General features: G+C 46.6%; 1 protein-coding gene across 1 annotated transcript in view; it reads right to left on the bottom strand.

The window, feature by feature from the left end:
• Positions 1-1,065: 1,065 nt before the first annotated feature.
• The window catches only part of ABCA1 (ATP binding cassette subfamily A member 1), a gene marked incomplete at its 3' end in the record, with an annotated part of 123,298 nt that continues 103,902 nt past the window's right edge, over positions 1,066-20,461 (bottom strand). Inside the window, 17 exon segments of the mRNA XM_015414570.1 lie at positions 1,066-1,289; positions 2,204-2,327; positions 4,117-4,261; positions 4,542-4,657; positions 6,958-7,135; positions 7,550-7,719; positions 8,856-8,930; positions 9,458-9,563; positions 10,322-10,354; positions 11,839-11,933; positions 13,055-13,244; positions 14,761-14,859; positions 15,772-15,896; positions 16,997-17,145; positions 18,566-18,679; positions 19,282-19,330; positions 19,924-20,126. Of these exon segments, the coding sequence (XP_015270056.1) occupies positions 1,066-1,289; positions 2,204-2,327; positions 4,117-4,261; positions 4,542-4,657; positions 6,958-7,135; positions 7,550-7,719; positions 8,856-8,930; positions 9,458-9,563; positions 10,322-10,354; positions 11,839-11,933; positions 13,055-13,244; positions 14,761-14,859; positions 15,772-15,896; positions 16,997-17,145; positions 18,566-18,679; positions 19,282-19,330; positions 19,924-20,126 (2,195 nt within the window).

Consider the following 20,461-nt stretch of genomic DNA (forward strand, 5'->3'; position numbering starts at 1 on the left):
TTTCCACAACGGGTCTTTTTCCTAGTCTATTTATAAATGATATTAGGGAAAACAATAGCCAAAGGCCAACTCAGAACACACTTCTGTAACCTCAGTGATCCTGTAAGCACTTTTGGAATTCTGAGAAAGGGCAGTGGGTGCCATCCCACAGTGGCTGCCATGGGGGGGGGGCAATTATAAAATATATGGGAGGTTTCCAGCCAAGCATCCTTCCATGAACGAGGCAACTATTGCCAGATGGGTGCTCCTTGCAGACCCAAAGGTCTTCTGGGGCACTGGGCACCATGTTGGGAGTCACCGCATTAGAGAGATGAGTGCACCAGTTGCTGCAGGCCACTTAACATATTACATTGTTAGGCCTACGCATAAGGTATTTTAAGGGTATACCTAAAATATAAAACATGAATGTAACAAACACGTGCATCTTACAAAGACCCTAATCGAGGTGCTGCGATTGGGCTGTAGCTCCCTGCTGAGTACATCTGGGTGGCAAAAACCTTTGCCTAAAGCCCCCATTGATAAGGGGTGCTCCAGAAGTGGTATTTAGCAAGCTGATCAACCTGAAATGGACTGGCCCCTGTTAGTGACGGCAGGCGAGGAAAGCAGGCAAAGAAGGAGCAAAATGAATGGAAATAATTCCTGAGGAGTAGCCGTGCCGCAGCAAAAATAGACAAGACAGTTTGGTGGCACCTTAAAGGCTGATGAAAATAGGCATATGTGGGCTAGTGAACCTTTTCGTCAGATGGATGTCAGTCCACAGTGGCACATGCTAAAATAAAAACCTGTTGAAGGTACCGTTAGGCTCCTGTTTATTGGAATGGAGATGTGGCAGAAGAAAAGGGAAAGGGCAAAAAGGCACAGAAAAGAAGTCCGTGAGTAAATGGGAGTTCGAGTGAAAGCAGTCAGTTCTAGGGGAAATGCTAAAAAAAAAAATGCTCAAAAAATTATTGGGATGATGGTGGTGGAAAAGGAAAAGAGGGCTTCAGCTGCTGTCAGAGTTCTCCTCGGTGTTCCTTCTTTTCCCACATCACTTTTTCTGGAAAATAAGTGCTTGTCCTGATTCACCCATCCCTCAAAGGATTCAAACCCTCGTGCCACACCCCACTCCATGACTGTCTTCCCCAGGTTGGGGGCACATTTGTCACAGAGGCCATCTTACCTGGGTTTGATAAAGAACCTGTACTGGATAAGCACTGTGATGAGGAAGAAGACGGCACCTTCCACAGCCATGGCAAAAAGGTTGCGCCCCACCAGGTCCCAGGAGAGGGGGGAAACAAAGCGATTCTCACCTGAAAGGGAAAGGCAGAAACACTCTTTTTCAGTTGCCACCAGGAAAAAAAAAACACAATCAACTGACACTGCGCACAATAAGCTATTGTTTTATATATCCAAACCCTTCTTACAATTTTTTTAGTATCAACTGTTCATTTAAACAGAGGACATGACTGAAGTATCCAGAAAAACGGATAACGATCGATGCTTATTGGAGACTATGTAATGCCTACTCCACTAATTCACTAAAGATTCAGGGGGTTTTCATCCATCACGTAGGACAAACAAGAGTTTGCCACGGAATGTTTACTTAGGTAAAGAGCAGTAGCCAATCCCGGCTCCCAAACAAGTGCATGGGCATGATGCGCATCTTCGCAGACACAAAGTTTGTCCCCATTTGTTTTCCCTTTGCATTTTCAAGTGTATGTTCAGCATTCCTTAAGCGAGCGACCTAAAAAGAGTTATACCTTTCTAAATCCATAGAAGTAAATGGGTTTAGAAAGGAGTAACTCTTAGGCCCGCACTGGGTGCAGAAGGTGCCTTGAGAATCCGAGCAATTCTCTCTTTTAAAAGAAGTTTCTAGCGCCTTTAGGAAAGTGTGCTTGCAAGGCAGGAGCAATGCCTGCTGAAATCTCAAAAGCCAGAAAGGTTTGGGGCTGGCGATTCTTGTGCTCTGCATAGGTATTTACTCTGTTCCATTACTAACAAACCTAGGGTACAATAAGCAAATTAGTAAAGATGGCCCATCGAAATATGCAAAACAAAAGCATGCAAATGGGCTCCATTTGTATAATTTATACAAGTTGCAGAATCCCATTTCTCTTAGTGCAGAATTTGGATGGCCTAAGAACAGATGCCTCACAGCCTTGGTCTCCACATTCCAAATCTGTGCCACGGGATCCCGTGCGGTGTTGTGCAATGCCTCACGTACCAAACCTTTCCAGAGCATCTGCCATGGCTTGGTTCTTCACCATGTCGATCAGCCCACGGCCCAGACAGAAGTGGGGGAAGATGAGGAACACCGACTTCAGGATGTCATTGATGTTGTTCAGCTTCTATGGACACAAAAGCAGCAGCAGGTCAGCGGTTTGGAAAGGTCACCAAGAGGAAAGGATACCAAAAGGCAGGAAATGTATGAGCTCAGCAAGCACAGCCCAATCCCCAACACACCTTCTGGAATCAATGAGTAAAGTGATCTGAGAATTAAAGATTTGGCTGCCTGACTGCAAAGAGAGTTTGCCTGAGCATTCCGTCACATGTTACCTTTTGAGACTAGTGTAGACTGCAAACCTACATTTCCTCTCTAGCACCAAGTTCGGGGGGTGGGGGAACAGTTTTGAAAATCTGATGCAAAATTGCCCATGAATGCTAGTGACTAGCTGGTTCCCTACCACATCAACAAGAAATACATCAGCACACAATTTAGTCAGTTAAACAATCCATTGTGGGCTGTTTCCATCCAGTTTCACCCTAACTTTGTCTAGATTGTACCCAAGATATTCAGAATTCTGATTGGGCACAACACTATTGTAAGCCCTTTTCAGATGTTAAAGGTAAAGGTTCCCTTGCTGGAAAGCCAGTCGAATCCGACTCTAGGGTTGCGGTGCTCATCTCCGTTTCAAAGCCGAAGAGCCAGCGCTGTCTGAAGACGTTTCCGTGGTCATGTGGCCAGCATGACTAAACACCAAGGCGCACGGAATGCTGTTACCTTCCCACCAAAGTGGTACCTATTTATCTACTTGCAATCTCTTGCTTTCGAACTGCTAGGTTGGCAGGTGCTGGAACTAGAGACGGGAGCTCACTCTGTCATGCGGCACACACCCGGGTCTCGAACTGCTGAACTACCGACCTTCCACAGCCTGCAGTTCAGCGTCTTAACTTGAGCCATGTATACTGGGAGGCCAGCAAACATGAGCAGATCCTCCCAGTACACACGGTCACCATTATGTCTGAACAGGGGCAATGCACACACAGCTTGGCATGCACAAGCTGGCTGCTGGATTTCCCAAGGTTCTGGTTCATGCATCCTGAAGCTGTACATGCATGCAAAATAAGCACATAGTTCAGACAGCACGGTGACCCACAAGTACTGAGGTCAATGCAGGTACATTCACTCCCACCAATCACAGTTGCCTGACGCCCAGCATGGGTCGGCATACTGTCTGAAAAGGTCTTATGCAATATGCAAACTGCAGCAGAATCCTGGCTTTCCTTTTTTGCTTTAATTAAGAGAGTTTGCTAGTTCCGATTCATATGGAGGAAGGCTTTATAAATGTGTGGGTGGTGTGGGTGAAGGACTCATACATCTGAAAGTAACAGGGAGGCTTCCACAATAAGCATGATTCTCCACCTTCATCTATAGGACTACAGAACAGGCACACGTTCTTCTCAATGTATCAAGCTAGATTCTTTTTTAAAAAAACAGTAACCACCAAATTGTGGCAAGATTTGGCAGCCAGCATAAGTTAAGCAGACTAAACAAAATCCCACAAAGGGGCCCAGTTCCTTCCTAGGGTGAAACCTGAGCAGACACCTAGCACTCAGCTGAACATGGCTCAGGGCCAAACTAGATATGACAGCGTCCACGGGTCTGACCTGTGAAGGCTACCATCGTTTTTAAGCAATCTGAAAATGCTGTGAGGGCCCAATTCTGATCGGGCTGGGGCGCTCCTGTGACCCCACCCAAAAAATGCCTTTTCAAATGGTGCCCCCCCCTCCCGTTGAGTTTGGCCCTCAGCGTTCAGGTTCGGCTGTCTTTAAATATTAACCAAAAACAAAACAAAAGCAGTCAGCTCTGAAGAGAAGTCAGCAGGTAATGTTGGCCATGGCTGATGAAGAACTTACATTGTTGGTGAAAAGCTCAAGGACAAAAGTGGCCACGCTCCCATTGATCCCAATGAAGAGGTTCACGCTGGTCAGCACCACGTACGCTGTGCTAGGGATCTTGAACACAAAGGATGCTGGGTACATGAGCGGGGTTATGGACCACCTGGCAAGTGAAAAGGAAGCAGCGTGAAGAAGTTTATTTCAGGTATTTAGTACATTTTTTTACCCTGACCTTCCTCCAAGGAGCTCAGGGCAGTATATGTGATTCTTTTCCCTTCTCCGTTTTATCCTCACAACACTCCTGTGAGGTACGTTAGGTGAGGTACACAGCGAAGTCACCCAAGCAAGTTTCACGGCCCCGTGAGGGGTCTGAGCCTCCCAGATTCCAGCCCGAGCCGGTTCTCCCCCCTTGCCCCTCCCACCCGCAGAAAGCCTCTCCTTACCCATACAGCAAGAGGAGGAGAGCAAGCACCGGGAGGTTGGATGAAGACACGTAGGACTTCTGCTGGAAGCAGATGAAGATGATAATGACCAGAGTGGCAGGAACCACGTAGTTGCACTGGAAGTTAAAAACATGCACAAACACACAGAGTCAACACAACTCCCAGTTAAAGGATGCAAATCACCTGCACTAAAAAAAATTAAATGGGGAAGGATTTCTCACTCCCTTTAGGCAAGTGCCTATCAGCTTTGGCAAGTCTAACTGTGATGAAACAAAGAGAACCCTACGCGGGGGGAGGGGGGGCAGGCAGATCAACGGGAAAGAGCCCCCACAAAGTGCTCCTATTGCTTTTGCCACTCTAATGTTTTGGCCAAATGTTGCAAGATTAGATTATGCCCCCCCAAAAAAAACCCTGAGAGCAAATAACAATAACAATTATTATTATTATCATCATCTCATTCCTGGACTGTCATTTCAAGAGCTTCTACATTTGTTCTCAGGAACCCAGCAGTGTATAGGGTGGGTCTGGTTACTGAAACAGTTGTTGCTGAAGACTATCAGTGGCTGCTTTCACAACAGGGATGGCCAAAGCAAGTGGGACTGAAGCACACAGAAAGAGCATGGCCCTGCCCCCACTGCCTGCTGGTCCTGCCCCTCCCCAACCCCCTTTCTGCTCATCTGAAATGCTGAACGAGCAATAATCAGGTGGTACAGGTACTCCCACAGCCTGGAAACCTCCCCTCCTCTGCCAGAGTTCATGCAAGACTCACAGCTCAGGTTTTTTAAGGGTTAAAGGGAGGGAAACCAGAGCTGAGGGTTATCCATTTTGAAGATGGTGCTAAGCCCCACCCACCCCGTTTGTCTGGAGGACAGAGCTTTCATACCGAGGGTCTGTCTGCAGCCAGCTTGCCACTGCCCCTTTTAAGTCTGAGCAAAAGTGGCATTTCTTTGCTCCAGCTTCAAGAGGAGAGTCCCTAAATAAAGTGGGGGGTGCTGTGTGGCAGCCAGGGGGAAATCCCAGCGTGGAAGCAGCCAATTCTATTCCTATGCATAGTTGTTCCAGCCTTAAATACATTCATCTCAGTAGACTTAGGAGGGAGTAACTCTGTTGAGGACTTTGCTGTAAGAGTCAAGAGCTGTTCTGTGAATGCAGTTGACTGTGTCTGTCTTCTGCTGGGAACAATTAATTATCCTATGGCAGTGGGCGGGGTATAGCCTGGAGATCCAAAGATTGTCTGGCGGCCTGAAACGCTAGCTCTTTTTTGTGGTGAACTAGGCTTATTTTTTGGGCTGAGAGAACTGTGACTGACCCAAGGCCACCCAGCTAGCTTCGAGTGGAGGAGTGGGGAATCAAACCCGGTCCTCCAGAACAGAGTCCGCAGCTCTTTAACCACCACTAAACCAAACTGGCTCTTTCTGCTGGGAACAAATAATGCTTCGAAGGGGCAGGTTTTAAGAAATCCATTATAAAATAACTTTGCCTATTTTGACACTTTCAGTATGATCAGAGGGTGGTGGTGGAAAGTGCCGTCCAGTCACAGCTGAATTATGATGATCCTGTAGGAGTTTCAAAGCAAGAGATGTTTCAGAGATGGTTGGCCATTGCCTGCCTCCACGTAACGGCACTGGCATTCCTTGGAGGTCTCCCATCCAAACACTAGTCAGGGCCGACCCTGCTTAGCTTCTGAGATCTATCAAGATCAGGCTTGCCTGGGCTATCCAGGTCAGGACACCACAGGGAAAGATGAATGTAGGGTTTCTCAGCTCCAGATCATGGCCACAGCTGCATAAGCTCTGAGTTACACCACGCACAACCGATCAGCTGACGCACACCTAAATCTGCCCAGGTTGTCAGCCCTCAGTAAATATACGCAATATTACATTATCTACAATATTCCCTCTAAGCTGTGGAGTCTTGTGAGCAAAAATTCTACTTTGCGAGCTACGGGCCTTAAAGTTGTGAGCGAGCGATTTGGTGACTGCATAAATCAGTTTGCTCTGGAGCCGGCCTTCCTGAGCTAAGACAAAAATCTGTGAGCTGGCTCACAGTAACTCAGCTTAGAGGAAACACTGATTATCTGTATCATTTATCATTATTATTTATTTAATTTGTATCCCGCCCTCCCCACCAAGGCGGGCTCAGGGCGGCTTACTGACAATATGTTAAAACAGTTAAACCATTGGTCCTGATGGCATGGTTTAGATTTTCCTGGGTCCAAATAACCACCGGTTGTGCATTCATTTATGTAGGTAGGGAATTCATATGCCACCACTACCACAACACACTTGAGGAGGCTCACAAATAAAAACGATAAGAGGCACAAGATAAAAGACACATTCAGTGGCTCAGTCTGCTAGTATATGCTGTCTTTCAGGGATGGGGGAAGGGGGCGGAGACGAAACAGGCACAGCCTTACCATATCCCAGACAAAGTTGGCCAGCCAGTAGATAACCGGCTTCACCCCACTGATGAACTGCAGGTGCTTGGCCTTGCTGACTCGCTCCTGGATCAAGAAAACCACAAAGCTGGCCGGGACAAAGGACATGGCAAAGATGACGCAGATGGAGACCAGAACATCCACTGACGTGGTCATCCTGATAGCAAAAGGAAACGTGCAAAGGGTGAGAAAGACTGGCTTGCAACTCGATTGGATATACAGGAATACAAGACACAACTAAATCCCAGGGGAACCACCAAGACAGACAGACAGAGACAGAGAGACAGAGAGACAGAGAGACAGAGAGACAGAGAGAGAGAGAGAGAGAGAGAGAGAGAGAGAGAGAGAGAGAGAGAGAGACAGAGAGAGAGAGAGACAGAGACAGAGACAGAGACAGAGACTGATTTTAACTGCAGCCCTGGCTTATGCCACTGGAGCCACAAGGATGGAAACGGCTGAGCAGATTCTCCTCTGCCTTCAAGAAGGACGGTTCCTCTCTCCGCTTCCCTGTCCCTTTGGCCTGTCTTCTCCTCCACCCCATCCCCCACCAGATGCTCATCCCAGGACTTACAGGGCGACTTCAGACAGCTGTTGCTTGGTGAGGTTCAGTGGGTGGTTGTAAGCTGTGATGCCATAGGTGCTGGGGTTCTCTCCCTCCTGCAGGTTAGCCCGGAGGATCGCATTGTTGATCACATTGAGAAAGGAGCCAACTGCGTGCCAGCCCTTGTTATTGAACCACACCTGAAGAAGGGGAAGGTGCAGGCATTCAGGAGACGGAATGGGACCATTTCCTCCCATACTATCCAGACCACCAACCCCTCCTCTCCGTGTCTCTGCCTTTCGAGGGGGGGGGCAACCAGAGACAGGGCGTTTTCTGTGGTGGCACCTCGCCTTTAGAATGCCCTCCCCCCCTTGAGGCTTTCCTGGCTCCTACTTCACTATAAAAACACCATGCCAAACCCCAACTTTTTACTCAGGCATTTAATCAAGGGTTTATCTTATCAGCCTTTTAGTGTTCTGATTCTATTTTTATGGGTAGTTTTTATGCTCCTTATGTCTAATGACTTGGGATCTTTCAACTGGCTTGTTTTTATACTGTGTTTTTTAATTGTAAGGCACCTCAAACAGGACTCGGAAGAGGTGGTATAGAAATATTCTAAATAAGTATACAAAGGCAGGAACTCTCAAATCTGCAGGGGGGATGGTGGTGATTCAAGGCATATGATCTCAGTGTGCCTTTGGCCAAGATGTTCTTTCACTAAGTTAATTGCAAACATAATGTAAGGGGTGAGCTGGGAGAGTGAAATGTAAAACGCTAGAGGGAAGTGTTTGCAGCACTGGTCACTCTGCTCTCAGTACACCTCTCCCTGGCAATATCAGGGTGCTTGCTTGCTTGCTTAGGAGACAGCATGACCAGTATCGTGCTGCAAGGAATGACATTTATTAAACAGTTAAGGACACCTATGATCCCAAAGCATCCATTCCCAGCAAGGGCTACCTGCTGCGACTGCTCTGGCCTTGCCTCCTTCCAACTGGCTCTACTGCTTCTGCCATGAGTTTGCATCAGGTCTAATAGGATCATCCATGTACTGAGGAGGTTCTCTATCACACCACTGCATGCGTCACTGCTTGGGGTTTGCCTTCTTCCAACCAGGAAGCATATCCAGACTCATGCAGATACACCTGTGGTGCACTCCTCTGAGGCTGGATAAATGCAGCTCTTGTACGGTAAAAGTAAACTTCTGCAGCTTTAAGGGTAAAATGTGCTGCCAGTAGTAACTCCGAAAAAAAGCTGTGTCTCAACTGTCTAAAGTTTGAGAAGCATTGCTGTGGATTCCCAGGGCCTCTTGCTATATTTGATCACGCACAGAAATTACCTTTACGTTATTGTTTGTATCCAGTCCCTTCATGAAGCTCCCTAGACTATTAAGAAAACGTTCTCCAGAACTCCCCTGAAAAAAGAAAATCACAAGTTGGTATATGGCTTGGATAAAGTTGCTTGTTTTCTGGGTGTTTTGTGGTACCTTAAGGACTAGCAAAGCTTTATTCCAGAATAATCTGTAGATTACAGCTCACTTCTTTTGATGCACTCAGTGGTTCCTGGTAGTTATTTTATGAGTGGGTATGAAAACAAATGAACCACCAACACAGCCAAGAGGCCACAAAAAACAGGTAGCCCAGGGTGAAATGCTATTGTGTAACATTCAGTGCCCTCACTGCATCTAAAGAAATGGGTTCTAGTCCATGAAAGCTTGGAATAACGTTGTGCTAGTTTCTGAAGTGCTGCAAGACTCCTGTTTATTTTTGCTCCAACAAATTCACACAGCTTCCCCCCCCAGACTTATTTCCTTGGAGATTTGTTTAGAGACAGGGACTCTTTGCCACACATTGGTTAACTGCATGCCCAACATGGCAGCAAGGCCTGGCCAGCAAATCTCCCATTCAAGGGACTCTGGGGTTGATGTCTCAATCTGCTTACCTTGGCCAGTTCTAAGATCTTCTTCACTTGTCTGATGGCATCATTCACTTCTTGACTTGGAGGAAGCACAAGAGAACTACTGGCTCCCAGTGAAAATCCTCCATACCTAAAGGGCATATTAAAATTATGGTTAACATTCTAGAGGGTTTTTGTATGCTCCAGGGGAAGATCTCCTTGCACCAGCAGAAACTGGTGCTGGGTCCAACTTGGTGTCTAATAACAGCACTGAGAGATTTTGATTGAGGAAAGGTAACACAGGCCCCGGTCACACGGGCCGGATATCGCAGGGGGGAGGCATGGCTAATTGCCCCGGAAGAAACGCCCAACGCCCGAGCACACGTCCCGGTCGAGGTCCCGTGGTTAGGGGGGAGATGCCGACCAGACGGGTATCCTGCAGCACGGCACAGAAGCCGCGCTGCGTGATCGCACTAGCAATCGCTCTTTGTGCGCATGCGCTGTTGGGCGCTGTAGCGCAACCTGCGGAGACGGGCGCCGGATGCCACGTAAGTCCACCGGAAACGTGATCAGATGCCCGCCCTTGGCCCGCGGTTTCCGGAAACTAGTACCTCGTAAGTACTAGTTTTTTAATCCGCACCTTTGGCAGGCAGCCATGGGTTCGCCACGGGAGCACTGCGCTTCCCAGATGCTGGGGTGTGATCGCGCCCAGCACCACTGCCTGGTCCAAATCCCCTGCCCCACTACAATGGCTTTTCAATGTTAAAAATGATAGAGAGATCCAGTCACTGATCTCCAGAGGACCATGTAGTTTGGCCCAGAGTATCGTAGAGTCATTCCAAAAGATGTCTAGGACGAAAGAAGATAAACAAGCCTCACAAAGTTAAAGGAGAAAGAACGTTATCTTACCTGAATTCATTCACCCAGTGCTTACTCTTCAAACTATGGAGGCAAAAAAGAAAAGTGTTTGTTAGCCACCTGGCAAGAGACATCCAACCTCTGTATTCAGAATACACCCCTCTGATAAACCCTTTTCAGAATGGGAAAAAGGACTTGCTTGGTTATCACTGTTATTTATACTTCAATCTTAATACTATGGGTTCTTCTGCATTTTCTTTTTCATCACTTGTGTGTCCCTATTGCTTCAGGGTCCCCCCCCCCTTCCTACATGTGTTTTGCTCCCTCTATTGGTAAATTCAATATTGCATCATGTTATGTCTGGCCTATCTTCCTGCAGATTTACACTGCAGGTTTTTATGCCAGACATACAGTGATCTAATATCGAATCGACCACTAGAGAACGTGGAAGAGCCCATTATCTAACACCCATTATGTCTTCCTCAGAAACTTTGGAAATTTTTAGCACTGCAGATGAGTGGGCTAGGGGGTCTCATAATGGGAATTTTTAATACCCTGCCTTCATACAGGATTCTTTGGGTGTGGGGGCAGAACTCTGATTGTTTAATGTTATACAGTTATAGTGAGTAGCAGCCAAATAGATCAGGATAGTGAAGACAGGGCTGGTTTCTCATTCAGAGAATTATATAGAAAGGTAACTGTGTGCTTCCTATGTGACTTTGGTGAGAGATTTCGTTTCTTTCTTTTTTTGAGACACATTGAGACACATTTCATACATCTGCAATGTATGAAAAAATATTATCAAAAAGGTGTTCAGTGGTTACAACAAAAATTGTCCAAGGAACAATCAGATCAGTTTCCAGGACAGGCAACACTAGTCTGGGAAACAGCTGCATTGTAGACAATGTTCCCTCTAATTTCCCCCCCCCCCTACTGAGTGGAGCAGTTCACATCCTGAGCAGAATACAACTGCTATAATCTTAAAATGGGCAATGGGCAGTGCCAAACCCTGTGTGGCTCCAGACCGCTGCTGAGCGGGGCTTCCTGTGTTAATGAGCGACCGCTCACATGCACAGCTTAGAGGGAACACTGATTGTAGACTCTTCCCGTGTGACCAGAAATTCATGGCCCAAGGAGGAGCCATACTACACCATCCTCTGTGCCAGGATTCATATTCTTAAACTTAGGTATTCAACACTGCAAAACTTAAATGTGGTCCCTGTGCAGAATTCTCCGATAAAGTTAAACCTCATTTAAGTTCATACCCCTGGTTTCCAAAGGATGAGTTGATTGGATCCCATGGAAGATTTCCACCAATGGAGAGGAAGATTTCCTCCAGTCCCCTCCCCCCCCCCAATTACAGACCTTCATGCTATTCCTAGGGGTCCCCTGTCCCTTAGGAGTAACATTTTGGGGAGCACCTGGGTCTGCCGCAGGAGTAGGAAAGCAAGAAAGTTGTGTTCCATTGGCAGAAGGATTTCCCTCAGTGGGTATTTTCATCAAGATTCAAGCAAATGACCCTTCTATACATATGAGCAATAAAATACAATATACTATGTGACAGATACCCTTTCCCAATGATCTGTACGTATGTCTTCACCAGGTAATCAGAAATGTTGCGGCCCGTTAAGTTCTGAAGGATGTCTGTGGTGTTCTGCGTTCTCTGTTGTCCATGGATTGGGGGATGGGGGGGACATCCAAAAGAAAAGCCAAGAACATCATTAGTGGCAGAATACCTTCAACACTTCTGTGGGCTAAGTTATGACAAAACACATTAGAAATCCGTTGGCGGCTGCTAGAATACTATCAGCTACATTTTAGAAAAAGCGTGTAACTACCCACAATGGAGGACTGGAGAACAGAACTATGACTTGATACGCTGATGAACAAATGAATGCATTTTTTGACGTTTGTCAGATAGATGTGCTCATGCTGGAGATTAATTACTGAAATAAAAGCAACTCTTTATTCGGAAATAAAATGGTGCAGGGTCAGATGAGACTGCATGAGAACAAGAATTAACGTGTAGTTTAAAGCGTCTTTTTCGTTTCGCATAAACAAAAAATGGATTTGGGTTAATATACTATCGCAAGCATGGGCCCGCAATACGCGCAGGGCGGAATCCCCCCCACTTTCTTGCTGGCCCCAACACAACTCAGAGGCTGCCCTGTTGCTGCCAGCGGGCCCAGTGCAACTCCTGGGCTGTGCTGCCACCAGCATGCCGCATATGGAGCTGCACTGCCACCGTTGGGGCCAGCAGGGCTCCCGGGCTGGGTCCCTGCTAGGCCCAGCGTGGCTCCAGAGCACTGCCACCGCTGCTGGGCACAGCTCCTGGACTCCAACGATGACCACTGCAGGTAGGTGCATTCCCTGTGCTTGTGTGGGAGGGGATTTTAACCCCCCCCCGTGTACTTTTTTGAAGATTTCAGATTGTTCTGCAAACTTGGGGAGTCACCCAAGTTTGCAGAAAAATCTGTTTAGTGCAAGTGTGACTCCAGTCCACGCTTGGGAAATAGATATGCAGATGTTTTAAATTCCACCGAAATGCAAATATCCATATCTATATAAAACAGGCAAGGATAACGTGGCATTCTTGTGAACAAAGTTTGAGGCCACTGGAATCAAACTTTGTTCTACTGCTTCTGACCAACATGGCTGCCCACCGGGATCTTGGCATTCTTTTGCTATGTGCCCATGGAAAGACGACCCCAGAGACAGCCAGTCCATCATACTCATCATAACTCTCATGCCCCAGAACAAAAAAGCATCCAGATGATCGAGTACCTGGGGAGGAGGCAGCCCACCGGCCCCTGGAGGACACGTAGGAAGCATCTTTTTGGCCTTGTCATTGCTACACATGCAGGATGGGGAAGGATTCTCCATGGTCCAGTTCCCATTCTGGAAGATTTCCATTACTGTCTCAGGCACAGGACTGATGGTCCAGTCCTTTTCTCCAACAGAACAAGGGGTATCTCTGCATGAAAGGGGAAAAAAGTCCAAAGAGAGTGAAAAAAACTTTCTCAAGTTATATTGCCTGGTGTGTCAGTAGGGTCAACGGGCGACACTTCCTGTTATCCACCGTGTACGAATGAGTGACATGGCCAGAACCACACCCAAGCATTCTAACTTCCTGTCTTCAATTAATCAGTTGTGCAGGGTATAATTTATTCTGTAGGGCCAAAGGCCATTACAATTAGGATGCACAAAAAGAATCACAAACGACAGCAAAAACAGTAACATTAAAAAGTTAAAAGCATGTAGAAACACATTAGAAATCACACAAGAAAATTCTTTATGTACAAATAAAGTATTTCAGCTTTTAGACACAACTCTTAGCCTATGTTTCCCTGGCTGCCAAGGCTAACTGTGCCACCCTGTAAGAAACATAACTGGCCAAAATGTAACCATGTGCACGGTCAGTTGCATTAGAAACAGATTTCTGGTGTGAGTACAAATAATTCAACAAATCCACAACCTTCAGGTACAGTTTCATCTTCTCAGGAAGAACCATCATATTTTTTTCAACTATTTATTTTTTTCAAATCACAGACATTCAAAGGAATGGAAGCCACACTCTGGACACAAATCTTACTCTGGCTCCTGAGATCGAACCAGGCCCAACCTACATACCTTCAATCATTTCTTTGCAACCAGATGAGCTACACACAAACATAGTTGGCTTCCAACAGGCTTTTGTCTTCCTAGAATGCTTCACTCTGCCATTTTCTGCAACTTTCCAAGCTTCACAGAATTATGGAATAAACCAGGGTTGCCGGGTCCCTCCTGGCAACCCGCAGGGGATGGGGGGGAGACTTACTAGGAGCGGGACGGAGGCCCACGTGACATCGCAGGCAATGTGGCTACATCGCTTCCAGCGTGCACTGAAAGTGACATCCTCACACCTGGACACTGTCCTGATACCCTGGTATTTGGGCAAAAACTCTATGGTAAAAATGGCCTCTACCATAGCGTTTCTGCCCAGATACCAGAGGGTCACTGCAATGTCGTGGATGTGATGATGCCATTTCCGGTGTATGCCGGAAGTGACATCACCATGTTGCCGGCAACATAGCCTGGGCCTCCCTCCCCCTTCTGTTAAGTCCCCCCACTGGCCAGCTGATCAGAGGGGATCTCCTGCCTCTAACGGGGGGGGGGGCTAACAACCCTACAATAAACAAATCCTAAATGTAATATTGGTCATTTATTTATTTAAAGCATTCATTAGCTGCCTTTCCACGGTGTGGAACTCAAGGAGGCTTACAACATAAATAAAACAGTTATAGAACGCATAAAAGATGACAGTTTAAAATCTCAGTTAGGACTGCCAGTAAATAAACAAGTAAACTAGTCAAACGCAGTCCTAAATAAAATGTCAAGAAATGCACTACAAATTCCAGAGGTCCATGAAAGCAGCACTCATTTGCCTATGTATGCTTTAAAAATAAATAAATAAATCCGAGTTTTAAGAGTTTTGTGAACAATCCACTTACAGAATGTGGTGTCCTTTCATACAGCGGGTCCCAAAACCAGGTTCACTGAGGAGAGCGTTCAAAAGCTGCTGAGTGCCAGCATCTTCTGGAGCATCATTGCTGTGGATGCATCAACGAGAGACCGGCTTGTTTAAAATATTTTATTACCATTTTAAAGTTGCAGTCATCTTATGAGCCCATCTGGACAGTAAGGCAGGATAGTAGTATCACGGTTGTATCAGTGTTTCATATATACTAAAGTGTTTCATTATCCCATATCCTACCACAGTCGTAACAGTAGAAAGAGGCCTGTTTATTAGCACAACGAATGCATTTGCCATGCCTTTCGCTTGGATATGCCCTGACTTGGACGGCCCAGGCTACCCCAATCTCGTCAGACCTCGGTATTCGAACGGGAGACTACCAAGGAATCCTAGGGTTGCGACCAATGTTCCCTCTAAGCTGTGGAGTCTGGTGAGCAAAAACTCTACTTTGTGAGCTACTGGCGTTAAAGTTGTGAGCGAGCGATTTCGCTGCTGCATAAATCAGTTTGCTCTGGAGCCATCCCTTCCTGAGCTGAGACCAAAATGTGTGAGCCGGAGGCTAAAAAACTGTGAGCCAGCTCACACTGACTCAGCTTAGAGGGAACACTGGTTGCGACACAGAGGCAGGCAAAGGCAAACCTCTTCTGAACATCTCTTCCCTTGAAAACCCTACAGGGACCACCATAAGTTAACTGCAACTTGACTGCGCTTTCCACAATCAATAGATTGATATAGGGGAATCAGTTATGTTCCTAAGGTGACCTCATGCAATGGGTAGTACAGCTTCTTCCGCTTCTGCAGTTTAGTGTTCATGACCCAAACAGGGCATCATTTCTATGCAATATGGAATTAAGATAGTGGCTGGGCTTTTGTTTTGTTTTGTTTTGGGCAGAGAAGATGTCAATAAGTAAATGGTCTAGTGGGCAATGCCACCCCACCAGGGACACAGTACTTATATTTCATTCTTTGTCCGTGGTTTAATACATACCTGACAAATGTGTACTGCTCATCATACATCCATGGTTGCAATTCCAAGCTGGGATATTTACCAAAGGGAGGCACAATCAGACTGAACATTAGAGCAATGCAAACGAACACAGCCGGGAGAACAATCTGAAAGGACAACGGGGAGAAGTTGTTTTCAGAAGTGCTATGAAACAATGATGCCCAATCAAACCACTATGAAAACAGAAGTTCAGTTGCCACCAGTAGAATCAGCACGTTCATCAAAATTCTTTAACCGCACTGCCCTCTAGTGGTAACAGTGCCACACTACAACAATGCAAGAAACGAGGCAACAAGTTTATTTAAGGTATCAATCACTTGCCTTTTACCTGATCTACTCAAGACCCAGTGGCACTGGGGGGAGGAGGAGGAGGAGAAGAAGATTGGATTTATACCCCACCCTTCACTCAGGAGTCTCAGAATGGCCTACAAATTCCTTTCCCTTCCCCTCCCCACAACAGACACCCTGTGAAGTAGGTGGGGCTAAGAAAGCTCTGAGAGAACAGCTGTTTTCAAGAACAGCTCTGACAGAACTATGGCTTGCCCAAGGTCATCCAGCAGCTGCAACTGGAGGAGTGGGGAATCAAACCCAGTTCTCCCAGATTAGAGTCCACGCACTTAACCACTACACCAAACTGATATGATTAAATCCTTCTGAGCTCAGATCTCAGAAGCTAAGCAAAGTCAGCCTTGGCTAGTATTTGGATGGGAGACGGTCCAAGGAATACCAGGGTCATGATGTGGAGGCAGACAATGGCAAACCACCATTGAACGTCTGTTGCCTTGAAAATGCTATGGGGTTGTCATAAATCAGCTGTGACTTGATGGGGGGGGACCATGACAAATACTATTAAATTATCACTGCTTTGGCTTGCCAGGTATCAGACAGTGTAGTGGCCACTGCAAACATGCTTGGATTTCAAATACTGATGCCAAGTGCCACAAGTATTTGCCAAAGATTCAGCAAAGATTTGCACATCCAGAAAACAGTAAGTGTCAAAAGTCACAGGATTCTGAGGATAATGGAGGGCAGTATTTTCACAGCCTCTCACACAGCGGAGTTCCCCCAGCATGGTGGAACTATGAGCATTCCCCATTTGGGTAGCTGCATATATAACGCTGGCCATGTAAGGGAACATCTGAGCAAAACATTTGCAACCGTTCTACCTTTGGGGCCTTTAACGCTTCCAATGTCCAGCCTGTCTCACCTGTGCAAAGAAGCCCTTCCTGCTGCGCTTGGCGATCAGCAGCCTCTTCCAGAGCAGGGCGACAAACTGCTGCTGAGTCAGCTTCCAGCCCTTCATCTGGTAGGATCCTTTGCCGTCCATCCCACTTAACAGGTCCGTCTCTCGGGATTCTGCAGGCAAACAGGACAGTTCGTGAGACCTCTCCTCTCTCCGGAGTCAAGCAAGCTGCCCTTCGGCAGGATGTGTTGGCACACTTCAGCAAATGGGAGGGGAATGTTGCAAACACATTGTCTAGGGGGGAAAAAACATGTCTACGACCATTCCAAGCTTCAATACAGGCCTGTCTCCGTGGCTTTGGTGTAAATGAGAGGAAACTGTAGGCAACGACACACCGTCCGGTCTCCCAAGCCTTGCAGACTTTAAAACTTTGTTGGTCTCAAAGCTGCCAAAACTTTGGTCAGGGGCCTACAAAGTTTGCAGGGCCTTAGTCGCCAGTCATTATTTGTGACTACCAGGGCTATTTTTGGGCAGGAACGCACAGGAACGGAGTTCCGGCTGGCTCCCGAGTTGGCCACGCCCAGCAGGAACCCATTAGCATAATAGGCCACACCCAACAGCAGAAACTCATTAGGATTGGCTACATTAGGGGTGTGTGGCCTAACATGCAAAGGGGTTCCTGCTACAAAAAAAGCCCTGGGGTTTGACAACAAGCAAGGTAAACAGAATAAGAAGCAAAAGGTGGGTGTGGCTGGATGACCACACTTCTGGTAACATGGGGGTGTGGCCTAATATGTTAATGTGCTGTGCTGTCAGAGGTGTGGCCTATTATGCTAATGAGTCCCTGCTGGGCTTTTTCTACAAAAAGAGCCCTGGTGACTACTCCCTTCTCTGAGTCCTCTGGGACACAAAGGTGACGCAAGGGAGAAGAAACGCCATCCTCTGTTTTCCACCGGGCCTTGTAGACAGGCAGAAGGCAAGAAGAAGAATTCTTGCTGCAATGTGAGAACCTGACCCTTCCCCCCAGTCCACTGTTCCTGCCAAAGGGACATCTCCTGCCTGTACCTCCTGCTTGGCATGAAGCAAAAGACCTCTGACTTCTTGGCATTGTGTGCAGAACAGTGTTGGAAGTCATGCTGGAAGTTGGCCAGGAAGAGGTTCATGGTTGCCACTGGCTGCCTGGGGACTTGGTTTGAGGATTGCTGATCTTGAAGTTACAAAAACTTTCATGGATAAAGCTTTTTAACTGTTCATCATCCAGTCCATGCTTATTAAACGTTTGATTGATTTAACTGTTCTGCAACTCTGGTTCACATATGCATGTAACACCACGTAAGTTCTCTATTGCTCTCGGCTTCATGATTCAGAGCTGAATGAGAGGACTTCATCGGAAAGCCTCCAAATAGAAGTGACAGGCTGATCTGTGCCATCACATTCATACATGCAAGTCTTCATTCCATGAAGCAGCCATCAAGTGATAAAGGTACATATGTGAACCACCCCTTAGTCAATCAACAAAAGTACTTAGTACATAAAACATATTAGTTCCTAACACGAGAAGACAAATAAGCAAAGAATCCTTATGTCCATCACCTGGATCTATGTCGGAATCATTGGGGTCAAAAGCATCATCTTCTGTGAATGGACGGAGGCAGCTTTGCCTGTCTCCAAAGAGATGTCGATTCCTTCTAGCAGGTAAAGTGCCATCTGAAAAGAGAACCGTACATGAGCTTACCCAGCTAGATCAGAATCGGTCACTTTCTTTTTATACTAACTGGAGACGTGTCGCTAACACTGTGTTGGGACATCTCATCTCATGTTGACCTTGTGAATCTCCTCAACAGCACTGCAAAGTCCCCTTAGATGGAATGACCATTACATGAAACCATCCAGAAACACTTCCATGTGGAAGATCCATTATCAAACAGGTGCTTCCTTTACAATCAGCCCAACTGCAGAGAAAAGAGTCTACACCTGTGCTACATTTTCCCTGGAGGCTGGGTTTACTAAAGCAGACTTTCCATGACTTTGAGCAGTTCTGCATGGTCAAAGGTTTTCAAACACTGTGGTCACACTTAAAGTCCTGCTATACAGATGGGCAGGATTTGGCGAGAATTATAGAATCATAGAGTCGGAAGGGACCTCCAGGGTCATCTAGTCCAACCCCCTGCACAGTGCAGGAAATTCCCAAATACCTCCCTCCACGCACACCCCAGTGACCCCTGCTCCATGGCAGACTGTGTTTCAATAAGACCTCAAATGACACATTGCTGTGTTCTGTTAAGTTACATCTGAAAAACCACATTTACCTGAGGTCTCTGCATCCACACCATTATCCTCTGCCACTTTGAGAAATATCTGGAAGAGGAAAGGACAGCAAACACCTGTGTAGAAAAGCTGAAACTTCAGGCTACAGATGGTATGGGGGGGGGGAGTGAGAAACTTTCCAGTGCGGGGGAAACACCCCACACACACTAAGACAGGGTGCCACAGAGAAGGTCAGGCATTGAATCTCTCTCTCTCTCTCTCTCTGATATGTCAAGATTTTCTGTGAAGTACAGAGAAAACTTCAGCACTTGACTCTGCTGACTGCACAAACTGTCTCCCGATGACTTCAGCAGAGATTCACTTAATAACATCACCTTTTAAGATGTAATGGAAGATCACAGAATGCATTAATTGCAGTTCTGAACATGGCATGGTTAGGCCCACACATACAGCAGGACTGGGGACTTCAAAAAACAAGAACCTCACACTGCACGACAAATGATTTATTTTTACATATTTCAGAATAGCAGTTTGCAATGCAGTGTGGGTGTGCTTATGCCTCAAAGGCAAAAAGAAAACAAACGCACTCCCTGTGTGCAAACCCTAGGGTGCATGCAAGAGGACTCTTCTTGGACCTGCGGAGAGCTTTTGAAACTGAACGGTCAGAAAAGCAGTTCACGTACCTCCTCCAGAGTGGTCTCAGAAATGCCATAACTGGAAATGCCCAGGTCAGAGAGGCGGTCATCGATCTCATGAAACAGTTCCACAAAAGCACCCTCCTTGGCGGCTTGGTATGGCAAAACATAGGTTAGCTCGTGGCCGATATCCTCTACGAGCCTCGCTTCAGGGACATGCTTCATGATGAGATTGGAAATTGCAGACACATCTAGAAGGACCAAACAATCATTAGATTCTGCCATTATAGAATTATGCTTTGCCTCTCACTAGTACCAAACAGCCATTTTTTGATATTTGTCGAGTATTGGAAGTGGCTATTTCTCTGCAGTTTGTACCAAAGTTAAGATGTGAGACAGACCCCATTGGCAGATTTATGCCCCAAACAGAGTTACACCTGTCAAAGTCAAAGGGCGTAGTGTGTAGTTTTACCTAGGATTACACTGCTATGATGTAAACACTTAATGAAATACTGTACAAAGGGAAGCAAAGAAGCGGACAAGCCTATCCAAGGTAACAAAAGACAACCAGAGCGGAAAAGAGGAG

This window comes from Gekko japonicus, unplaced genomic scaffold (genome assembly GCF_001447785.1).
Source record: "Gekko japonicus isolate JY-2015 unplaced genomic scaffold, Gekko_japonicus_V1.1 scaffold656, whole genome shotgun sequence".
Classification (NCBI taxonomy): domain Eukaryota; kingdom Metazoa; phylum Chordata; class Lepidosauria; order Squamata; family Gekkonidae; genus Gekko; species Gekko japonicus.